At 39.1% G+C, this 12,380-nt stretch overlaps 1 protein-coding gene across 2 annotated transcripts in view; it reads right to left on the bottom strand.

The window, feature by feature from the left end:
• Positions 1 to 12,380, bottom strand: part of FAM114A1 (family with sequence similarity 114 member A1) — a gene marked incomplete at both ends in the record, with an annotated part of 32,674 nt that overhangs the window by 3,276 nt on the left and 17,018 nt on the right. The window contains 5 exons of one of the 2 annotated variants that reach the window (XM_084266999.1): positions 1,043 to 1,115; positions 2,340 to 2,479; positions 3,734 to 3,910; positions 4,757 to 4,842; positions 10,124 to 10,247. In XM_084266999.1, coding sequence (XP_084123125.1) covers positions 1,043 to 1,115; positions 2,340 to 2,479; positions 3,734 to 3,910; positions 4,757 to 4,842; positions 10,124 to 10,247 — 600 coding nt within the window. The remainder of the gene's footprint in view (positions 1 to 1,042; positions 1,116 to 2,339; positions 2,480 to 3,733; positions 3,911 to 4,756; positions 4,843 to 10,123; positions 10,248 to 12,380) is intronic. The other variant, XM_084266998.1, reaches the window with a different exon arrangement.

Here is a 12,380-nt window from a genome sequence, read left to right as displayed (position 1 = left end):
GAAAAACCTAGTGCAATGCTTAAGAAAACTTCAGTTTCCAAATTTCTGAGTTGGGCCAGCTTAGTATTTCATGTTCAAGGTATTTTTATATGTCTCTGTGTGTATTTATTGCAATATCACACAAAGATACACTAAAGTATAATCCCAAAATGCAAAATCAGCAGTTTCTCCCAAAGTAACGGGAAGGAATGTAAATGATCTGGAATAAAAGCAGCCCCATAAATCATGCTCTTTACAAATATCTCTGAAAAAACTTGCTCAGAGATGTGCTGAAGAGCTCATGGGAGAAGTGGAAAAATTTCCTTTGATGTATATTCACGCTTTAATGGAGTAATCAGGAGAGAGTTCCTTCTTCTCTGATGCTTAAAGAACAATTTCAGCAAAAGCACAAAGCACAATTTTTGCCTTTGGATCCTGCTAGAATGTCAGTCATCTCTGAAACATCTTGAAAGGCAGGATACTATTTCTAGCAAAGATGTTCACAGATAAATGGATCTTCCCAAACGAAAAATCCTGAGATATAAGAATGGTTTTTTTTTGATGGATGACCAAACAGATTTCCTAATCTCTTAAAGCTTCAGAAAACACAGTGGCCCTAGGCCAGGGGATTTAGCAGAGGCTAAGAAGACAGCTCATAAAACCAGCTTAAGGTACTGGAAGTGTTATCTGTTAATGACTTTTACACAAATGCATTCAAAAGCATAGACTGAGTAGAAGAATGTATCATCAAGTTGTGGAACTTCAAATGAGGGTCCCTTTCAGTACAAGAAGGTAAGTGCTGAGTGGTGATCAGGAAAAATGGGAAATGGTGTCTAGAAGGATTTGAGAAGGCAGGACACACACTGCAGTTTATCAAGGCTTATAAACTTTCTCTGCAACAGGGAGTCTGCTGTAAAAAAGTTCTGTGTTCTTGATCTGAGGAAAGAAGTGTGCTGTTTGCTAGTATGTCATGTAAAGCCACTGGACTTGAGAAATAGCTTCTGTTATAAGAAGTGAACTGTGTTTAATAAACCAAATGCTACAGAAAATGCTGTTATCTTACCCCAGCTGCTGTTAAAGAATCAGAAAACTTCTTTGATAAACATGAAACTTCATTGCACATGGCACCTGTTAAACTGGTTGAAAAAAAAAAAAAAGAGAGATAAATATAAAAATACAGCCTTGTCCTTTCAACAGATAAAACCCCCTGTGACTGCCCCAGGCACACACTTCACCTTGGGAACCAAGAATGTTCTTAAGGCAACTTTGCTTCTAATGATTTCTTAAATATTTTGGGGTAGACTTTGCTCATAATATAGTTGATTCCACTGTTGACTCCAGCAGCAAAATGATGTCATCTTGGCCCAAACACTAGTCTTTTTTGATAGGGCAGTGTTTCAATTTTTAAAATTCTAAACTTCTCTTTTAACTATTGTTTCTCTGATGATTGCAGAAACACAATATTGTATTAGAAATAATATTGTAAATAAATCAAACTTTATTGAGAACAGTGAGAAGTTTCCTAACTAAGCAATAAAACATCTACTCTACTGAAGGAGGAAGTACCCTTGCAGTCAAAATACAAGAGCACAAGGAGATCTAGTCCTTTTCCTGTATGTTTCAGTTTTGCTAAGTGCATCACACAGAACCACACCCTGCAATGTGTCCCATACCTTAGTCCTAATTCTGAAAAATACTTGTTCAAGTACTTTGGTTCAGACTGAAGTGTTCCTATGGACTTAGTTACTGTTACTAGCATTCTTAACAGACACTTGCTTAAATACTTCCTTAGGATTGAAGTGCTTGCAACATCTTAACGTCAAAGTCTGCCAAAATCAGTAGAATCCATAACTGCAGAGAGCTTGAGATCTGAATTTGAGTCCCACTAGATAACCTGGCTCCTTCAACCTATGGCCGTTCGGTCGTGGTTTACCACAACGCTGCTGACAAATGCTGTCTCACTGTTCACAGTGGGACAGATGGATTTCTGCATACTGCTGGCAGATAAACACTAGATAAGGAACCCATCTGCAGGTAAGGCCGCGTGGTGCGCTCGAGAAGCAAGGTCTGCAAATGCCAGCACAGTATCCGTTACAGAGGGAACAGGAAATGCAGCCTAAAATTAGCACTACATCCGCTGGCTGGAGCAGAAACAGCTTTCAGCATGTCAGCCACCTCAAAGAATGCCAGGCAGCCTCTGTGACTTCATTACATGAGAAAATTCAGCCCCAGGAGCCCTAAAGCCAATGCTGTTTGTTGATCCACAACCTTAGCATGTCTTTGAGTGCCAAAAACTGAACAGAACTTCATGAGCTTTAACCAAATGTTCAGTGTTCATATATGAAATACATAATACTCACTTCATCAGTACTTTTGCTTGATCTTGAGCTGTTTTCTCTACTTCCTGTCCATGTAGAATTAATTCTGCTACTTTATGAAGCTGTTCAATGCAACGAGCAGTTACCTCAGCCAGACTTCCAATGGAGAGCAAGTAGATTTCCTTAAATTAAAACCAAGGAATAATAAAATCAGTAATTACAACACTGATAAAAATACATATAGATATATACATATAAAATAATTCTAAACACAAGAGCCCTCTCAACCCCAACTGGAAATGCCACCACATAGGGAGCGAAGTAGTATCAGCCATAATGACATCTGCACAAACCACAGTGGAGAATGATACACATGCAGATTATAAAATACAGAAAAATCCTTAAAAACCAGTAAGAACAACTCTACCATTGACTTGGATGTGAATTAGCTCAGGGTCTCATATTTCTAACATAGCATTTTAAAACCTACCCCTAACAATTACAAAGATCCTTTAACTCTGGAATAAGTTGTAATTGCTTTCACATGGAGCCAAAAGTACTGAGTCATCCCTCAGGTGAGTCTCCAGGGTAGAAACAGATAACACTCCCAGTAAAAACGTGGCTTTTATCAGCAACAATAAAAAATTCTACCTACTACTATTGTGTTAGAGCTTTCACAAGCTGATGCCAGCTGGAAATCTGCAATCACAAAAAATCTGTAATATATACAGTGTAAATCTGTTTCCTTCTTTGGACCTTTTTTGTAAGGAAACATGATAGAGAAATTCTCTTGACAAACATACCAACCACATTTCATATTGCTATAGCTTGGTGTAATATATTCAATCACAATTAACCTTATCAAAGAAGGGTTGTCTAAATGGACACAATACTTTAGTGTTAAGTGCTGTCTTTCACAGAGAGAGTAACAGTAAGTTCTGAGTTGCCTAAATAGCATTTCTGTTTTGTCTGTGATTTAAACTATTTAAGAATTTAAATAAAGCTTGAGATATTTTTTCATGTGCTGTCACTGACAGAAAGAGCTGCCAAGGAATGTTCAGATAGGACTTCCAATGTGCTATCAGCAGTACACCATTACATCACACAATGCCTCAGCTCACTGCATGTTCTGTATACACACACACACTCACACAAACACAAAAACATAGATATAAAAAAATAAAAACGATGTGGCAGCAATAGCAGAGGGTCTGCCACCCTGATATTTACTTATTGGGACAGAAACAGTAAAAATATCTAAGTTAGTTTTCTGTTAGGTCTACAGTGATGTTATATATTAATATTTCTTAATACTTCCATGAGTTTAAAAAATAAAGACAACATATAAAGCCAACACACAAAGATAAAGAAGTAATGTTATCAAACAAAATAAGACAATCTGCTTAATGAAACTTATCCTCCAAAAGCTATTTCACCTCCACGTTGTTGTTTTTATCTACTTCTGTTTTATCACTGTGAGTTTTATCTTCTCTTTCTTCACCACCAGTCTTTTCTTCACCAGGCTCTCCAGGCTTTTCTATTAGCTTCTCTTCTGTGTCTCCAGGGGTGGAAAGACTGGCTTCTTCCAGCCACTCATAAGCTTTTTTCCTAGCCTGCCAAACAAAGAACCCAACCCCAACATTCAGTTAAAATAGGGAATATGCAATGATGCTCCTGAACATTCATTAACAATACATTAAATTACTTCCATTTTACATTCAGAAGTTTAAACATATCAAGCCTCTGTGTAACATGCAGTTATGTGTATATCTAAGAAGCTGTTGGGAGAAGCATTTCTGATTGCATAAAGGCAAATCAGCCAGGGGTAATTCCTGTACAGGTGTGATATTCCTAACCCACACGTAGTGCTGGTGTTAGTACCAAGTTACTGATATTTCAGCTTTATGAGATATCTTTCAAGAAATTAACATGGAAATAATCTTCCCAAATTAAAAACAATCAATCAAAAAAAGCCTAAGATTAGCAGGCGAATCACCTTTAAAAGAACCTGATAGTACAAATGTGACTAGTGACATGACTACCTTCTAGCCATCTAACTTTTCCATGACTAAAGTGAGGTGAGACAAATTCAAGACTCTGCTTCTGGCTCAGAAGGACTGCAGAAGTCTCTCTTGCTCACAATGAGCAAGAAAATAATTCTGAACCTCAACACTGATCCCACCACGAAGACCAAACCTGCTGTGCCCATGAACTTTGTTCTGCTGAGACACCCCTGGCTTTCTAACACAGCCCATTGTGCTAGCTTGTCCTTGCAACCTTACTAATCTCATTTCTTCTACAGAAACGTTTCCTGGAGTCATCATTTTAGGGCTACACTCCCCTACTTTGCTTTCTGAACTGATTGTAACAGACATAGGTGTTGCTCTGTGTCAGATTTCAGAACAAAGCCCTTCCTCTTTGTCCAAGAAACAGAGGGCAGCTCACTAACAGGTGCTAACCTTATTAAGCTTGTCAGGAGTGGCAGCAACATGCAGTTCAAACAGCAGTTCAGTCAGCATGCTGACAAACTCTTCTCCCATATCTGCTGATAAATAAAAGAAGAAAACTTTTAAGGTTTTATTTTCGTAATATTTTACACAATCAAATAGTTCCCCCAAACACTCCAGCACTTGAAAGACAGGGACAGTGATACAACGGGGAGGGTGTGTGTGGGTGTGGGTGTGTGTGTGCCCTCAAACAAAGAAGACAAAAAGCAACACCATACTTGTACTGCCAGATATGCTAGCTTGACACTTTGACTACTCTTTCTATCCCAGTCTAAATCCCACTAAGTTTCATAAAAGCAGGTAAGAGGAGAAGAAACTGTAAGACCCCTAGCAAGCCTACAGAAATACATTGAATCACAGAACCTTTCAGGTTGGAAGAGATCTTTAAGATTATCGAGTCCAACCATTGACCTGGCACTGCCAAGTCCACAGCTGAAACACGTCCCTAAACACCACATCCACATCTTTAAATACCTCCAGGGATGGTGACTCAACCCCTTCCTGGGGCAGCTTCTTCCAATGCTTGCAACCCTTTCAGTGATTTTTTTTTTTCCTAATATCCAGCCTGAACCTCCTTTGACACCACTCGAGGCCATTTCCTCTTGTCCTATTGCTTGTTACTTTGGAAAAGAGACAAACACCCACCTCCTGACCCACAAAAATAAACCATGACCCAGACAATAACCAAGGAAGAGGAGATACTAACTTCTTCTTTCAAGCCAAGGCATAAAACTGCAGCGGGGACGGATACAAACAAATTTCAGAGGAAACATGCTGGAGAACATGACTCTGCTGCTCTGCCTACAAACCATAGCTAAGAAGTGTGGGGTTTTTACTGTTTTAACATTGACCTTTGCTTAAATGAAGAATGTGTGTTCAACTTTGGAGTAATGAGCCTTAAAGAATCTGTACTTAGATTCCAAAGTTTTATAAGCAAAGATAAATACCACTAATATTCAAGCTTCACCTTTACTATTGGTATTTCTTTGGCTACTTGCAGCTGCCATACTCCAACATGCTGTAAGCTCTAGAAAGATAGTATGTGGCTTGGTTTCATTCATCTGCACTTACAGAGTTTGCAATCTCCATTAACATTTCCTGGAGTATAAACCAAATCCAGGTTTTTTAGCCTGATGACACTAAAAGGCTTCAGTCCCCATACTGAACCTGATAAATCTCCAGCCACTTCAAAAATGAATTCTTATCTAGCTGTATTCTCACTTTTTTGTTTATTTATTAGGTATGCCAAGATTTTCCATTTTTATGCAAATCTTTAGTACTGAGCTTAAAAGTGAAGGGCCATTGCTCCCCAGTGAGTGTGGGGATTTTGGTAGGACTGTGCACAGAACACAGTATCTTGCAACATGTGGAAACATGGTGGAATCTGATGCTTACAATCTCCTAGAGCGAAGGGCACCTCATGGTAGAGTGCCCATCTTTGGTGCTATAAACCAAATTAGTAATTAGCAAAAAGACTCTTTACCTGCAGTGACCAAGAGACTAAGCTCTCCTCTCACCAGCTGGGTAGCAGGTGAAGAAGAATGTATTCTGGGAGGCCAGAGAGATGCACAGAGTTCACTTCACTGCTGCCCTTATCAGTAAATTTTGGTAACAGGATTTTCAGGTTTTGCACTACAACATCTCTTGGCTACACTGAATTCACTTGTTCTTAAAACAATGCCAAATTGTTTTGAACTGCAGCATGCTGACAGCTGATAAGCAGTTCACTGGATCAATGCAGCACTACCAAAATTGTTGATAACTGGTGTACTCAATTCAATCCAATCCTCACTTTGGTTACCATATCCCCTTACCTCACATATGAAATTTTTGCTGTTAATGGCTTTCAAAATGTAGGTAAAACTACTGCATTATTTATATTCTCCTCTCATTACTTCCTAAATAAATGAAAAGAAGCTGCAGTGAAAAAACAGGTGGAAAGGTTGCATAATCAAAGTGAAAGGAAACATTACAGAGAAGTATGCATCTGCCTTTCTCCTACTTGTGTCAGGAAATATCTTTACCTTTCTTTTCCTACTGATTTTGCACCTGACTGTTAAGCAAATACACAAAACCCTACAATTCCAGTTCCAAAGTTACCAAGAACAAAGCCTAGCCCCAAACCTTTCCCAAAACAGACCTCTTCAAGATTACTGCTGTAATTTCTTCTTGTGTAGAACTCAAGGTGTTTAAGGTGGAAACTAAAAGCAGCACTAATATCTCTGAACAAGATCCTGAGAGTCCAGGATAAGAAGGGATCCTGAGAATTTACATAAAACAAGCAGCCACCCTTTTCAAACACTCTAATGCAAAGTATTGGCTTTCCTCCCAGCTAGTCTTTTTTCTTTTTTTTTACTGAATATATATAGCACTGACAAATGACACCATATGAATAACATTACTTTGATGACAAGAAAGTGGTAACAAATTAGCAGTAAGTGGTAATTAACTTGTTTACAAATACTTCTCAGTGGCTAGGTAAGATTTAATGTTTTCAAACATCATTAGTTGATCTCTGTCTTTTGTAGGGGACTGGGTTCCTTACATAAAGGAAAAAAAACCCCAACTTTTATTGAACTAAGAAGCAAAAATTAAAATACTACTGAAGGTGATTTAGCTGTAGTTTTAAACTGTTTAGCAAGCAGGATTAAAACTCAGAATTTCCCCACAGAATTTAACATACCCTGCTACCTCCTGCTAGATTAGCTAGCTTAAATGAAAGTACATAATTCTGTAACAAAAAATATGCTACTGAAAGAGCATATGGCTTACTGACTTGATTTTATAAGTGTAAAACCTATTAATGTGCTTAACAGGACCTTAATTGTATTAACTGGCTTGAGCCAAGAACACAAACTAGAATGAAGCTGCCTCTTTACAGCAAGACATTTAATCCTGATCAGCCAACCTGTTGCCTTCACTGTCTTTTTCCTATGCTGGATGCCAAAGCATGTTTAAAATTTTTGCTAACATTAGACACAGCCCATCTTCTTGGTGTAAATATTAATCATTACACCAGCAAAATAAGCCTAAGGTCCCAAGAAGTCATTTTAGGTAAAAAAATCCAGTTTAAAAATTAAAATCAAACAACTTAAATCTAGACCCTAAAAGATCAGGTGTGCTCCCTGGAGTTAAACTTGTAATAACCAGAACACTAAGTGCAGTCAACAGAAATTCTGTGAAGATTGGCAAACCAAAGTCTGAATAAAGCATTAAACTGTTTAATAAAACTGTGCTCCATCAGACATGCAAACCACAGACAACATTACATGTAAAGGTGCTGGACAGTGTTTTTAACTAGCAATGGTAGACAATTGTCATGTAAGGACCTACTAATGGAGTTCTTTGTTTTACAAGGTTTTATGCATTTGATGCACTTAAAGGCACCTAAGATCCTGTGCATTAACAAACTCAGGAAAAGGGTTGTTTTTCCCAAGAAGCTTTCTCTCATTCTGATAAGCTCTTAATGAAGATAACATCTTTCTGTGAAGGGTACCCAGCCTAGGACCCTGTCTAGGGGGGATGTGTCAAAGCACTGTGTGGTGATAAAGGACACTCAATGCAGTGCTGCATGTACCATGGATTATGGGTGAGAGGCTGAAGAAAGAAGTAAAGGCCACATGCCCCACGTTAGGAGCCTGACCACAGATTTGTCAGCAACTTATCTACAGTCCAAATACTATTACATCTAGAGCCTGACTGCACTAAAGGACTTGAGTAATTTTGAACTGCAGCCTGAAGTAATACCCATTCATCTGTAAGGTGGAGACAACATGTGTGGGGTTGTTTTTTCTGCTGTCACAGAGAGGAGAGTACATTTCATTGCTGATTTCTTTTTGCAGGGGAAAACCTGCAGCACACTCTGATTTTGTCTTTTCAGGTTTTTTAATGTGCAGATTGCCTGGGTGTCAGCCTATTTAGAAGGCCAGTTAATGTTGCAAGGAGCGTGATGAGCAGCTGTGCTTCACTGAAAAAAACAGAACTTCTGATCAACAGAGAAAACATCACTTTGTGCAAGAAACAGAGGTGTTCCCAGGGGCTGGTTTCAAAGCAAGGAATGATTTCTCACAGAAATTAAGGAACAAGAGATATCTCATGAACCCTCACTCTTAAGCAGGTAATACACTTTCTTGAATTGTATTTCTCACAAACCCACTTTTTAAAAAAAATTAACAATGGGAAAAAAACTAGCACAATGCTGTAGCAGACTAAGATTACATTTAACACTTGCTTTCCCCTGCAGAAGAAGCAATAAGGTCCCTGTAAGATCAGGCATTCCAAGTAAGCACTGATAGAAAAAGTAGTTTGAGCAGGAAAGACTTTCCAGCTAGAATATGTGGATATTAACACATTTTTTCTAACTTTCATGAAGACTAGAGGAATCACAACTCATCATCTTGCAAAATGTAGGTTTTATGGACAAAGCACCCCTGAGAAGATCAAGAGAAGAAATATCTTCTCTATGTATTTGTGTTTCTGAAACACAATATGGTGGTTAATGGCACGAGCCACTCCTCAGTGACACCAAGGGTATTGTTCTATTAGCTAGAAGAGCTTTGGTCTGGATCTCACAGGCCTGAAGACATGAACTATGGTGGCTTTAAGTTCTTATCCTTCTGTTCTGAGGAATGCCAAAATTCCTGACCTGTTGAAGACACCTGTTTTGCCCTTAAACAAAGGACCCACCCATTTTATTGTTGCTTTTGTGAGCTGATCTATGACTCCCATGCTGGTCTCATTCTCTCTGATGCTGTGCACTATGTCACAGTCTTGGCACGCTTCTGCTACTTTAACTCACGCTCCACATGCCACATCTTGCCAAGCAATACCTAGAGAGCAGCTTTGCCACTGTGTTTCCTCCCTTCAAAAAGCTCAGGGTTCCTAAGTCCCTTTACTACACTCTGATTTCCCTCCCTAGCAGGGGAGGGTGCAAAGTAAGGATGAAGTTGCTAAGGAGAAAAGCATTGCTAAACACTTCTAAACTTTCAGATTACACCATTTCATAAACAGATTCTGCAAGAAAACCTCAGTTATCCAAAAGGTTATTATTCTTATTTTTGTTTTGCTTCCACTGATGATACAGTAAAGTAACACAAGACTTCCTTACCTTGTAATTTCTCTCTCTCACAATTAAATGACAATATAAATTCAAAATTAAGCACTGGTCAGCTTCCAGAACTTTCAGAGTGTTATCTTTTGTGACTTGCTTATGAAGACTATGAGGATATCAAAAATTATAGATGTGATTGTAATTTTTTTAATTACTATATGCAGAAGTAATGACAGTTGGTATGGTCAAGGGTCTGTGTTTCCAATTACCCTTCTGTGTCTGTGCCACTTCATCCTCCGTTTCCTTTGGAACAAAAATCTCCTTTATAGCAATTAAATCATTTTTCACAGTCTCCAATGGCTCTCCATCAAGTGTTGCTAAATATGACTGAATCTGTAAAAGAAAGGAAAACAAGGAATTCCTTGTGCCTGATACCAAACTATCATTATCCTTAAATCTTGGCTCTAACCTTCCAACTTATGTAGACACATTTTTAGTTCTCTTCACCAAAATGTGTTGAGCATCACAAAACTTACACCAGCCTTGCAAGATCACCAGGTCTCTACTTTCTCCCAGAACATTTGTTCTGAATTATAAACCTTTGGTTTAATTGCAAACTGTAGTAAGCATTTTGGGATTGCTTGGATAAAGACAACAGGAAAGAAGACTTGCTAGCAAGTTGCTCAGAAAATTGCTAAGCTATGCTCCATCAGATTTGAGAAGTTGTGGAAGTCCAGTGAAGTTCCTTCTGACTGGAAAAGGGGAAACATACCCTGTTTTTAAAATGGGGAAAAAAGGAACACCTGGTGAAGTACAGGCTGGTCAGTCTCACCTGTGTGCCTCACAAGATCAGGGAGCAGATCCTCCTGGAAACTATACTTAGGCACATGGAAAATAAGGAGGTGAGTGGTGACAGCCAACATGGCTTCGCTAAGGGAAATCATGCCTGATTAAATTGGTGGCCTTCTGCAACAGGTTACAGTGTTGGTGGATAAGGGAAGAGCAACTAGCTGGACTTGTGCAAAGCATCTGACACTGTTCCCCAAAACATTCTTGTTTCTAAATTGTAGAGACATGGATTTGACAGATGGATGACTTCGTGGATAAGGAACTAGTTGAATGGTCACACCTGAAGAGTTGCAGTCAACAGCTCAATGTCCAAGTGGGGACCAGTGAGGAGTAGCATTCCTCAGTGGCTGGTATTGGGACCAGCACTGTTCAACACTTTTGTTGGTAACAGGGACAGTGGGATTGAGTGCACCTTCAACAACTTTAACTGTTTAACAAACAGTTTAATTGTCTGGCACTCTTTAACATCTTGCACCATCAGCAAGTCTTCCAATGATGCTAAACTGTGTGGTGTGCTCCACACGCTGAAGGGAAGGGATGACATCCAGAGGAATCTGGGCAGAGGTGGGCCCATGTGAGCCACGTGAAGTTCAACAGGGCCAAGTGCAAGGTCCTGCACATGGGTCAGATATCCCAAACCCAACTACAGGCTGGGCAGAGAAGTCCTGAGGAGGAGTTGGGAGCATTGGTTGTTGAAAAGCTCAACATGAGTTGGCAATGTATGCTTGCAGCCCAGAATGCCAACTGTGTCCTGGGCTGCACCAAAAGAAGGTCAAGGGAGAGGATTCTACCCTTCTGCTCTGGTGAGATCCCACCTGGAGTACTGTGACCAGCTCTGGGACCCCCAACGTAAGAAGGACATGGAGCTGTCTGTCAGAGTGAATCTATAGGAGGGCTACAAAGATGATCAGAGGGCTGGAGCACCTCTCCTATTAAGACAGGCAGGGGAGTTGGAGAGAGACGATCTCTAAGGTCCTTTACAACCCAAACGATTCCATGATTCTAAGGTAAGAGCACTGGCAGAATTCTATGAACCACTGGTTATCCAGGACATAACATGAAGCACATCAGAAACCTCATGGTAACAACTTGCATAAGTCTTCCCTACCCTGTGGTATTTAACAGCAAAAGAAAAACAGTGTTAACACATGCAACTGACCTGAGCTTGATTTCTATTTATCTTTTCCTGTTGTGTGGGTTTCTTTTCCTTTTTTTTTTTTCCCCCCAAAACAGGCCCATAAACCTTATATGTAGGCTTTGAATTTATTTTTGTACTTACACTTAAGTGCAAAGCCAAAGCCCAACACGGATAAGCACCTAGCTGTTATTAAAACAAGCTTCTTCCATTTGTGACAGCAAATAAAGCATTTAAAAAATAAATCAGTTATTTCTTACTAAAAATAATCTGGAGGGCAAAGAGAGCTAATTACTAAAAACAAAAAAGAGGAAAACCTGCATTTTAAGAAATTATTCAGAAAAATGTTTCAGTACAAAATAGCACTGCTGGGAATCTAAAATAGTTCTATTAATCTACTGACAGGTGAAATTCAAAAATATATTTAACATGTTCTTCAAAAAGACATACAGCATTTGTATACTTCCAGTATCTTGGGGGAGTTTTATGAAGTTTAAAACCTAACACAATAAGGAAGACTCAGGAATTGAATAAATAATCCA

The sequence above is a fragment of the Gallinula chloropus genome, assembly GCF_964237585.1.
Source record: "Gallinula chloropus genome assembly, chromosome: 7".
Classification (NCBI taxonomy): Eukaryota; Metazoa; Chordata; class Aves; order Gruiformes; family Rallidae; genus Gallinula; species Gallinula chloropus.
Note: the sequence above shows the minus strand (reverse complement) of the source record. Positions and strands in the feature narration are given on the sequence as shown.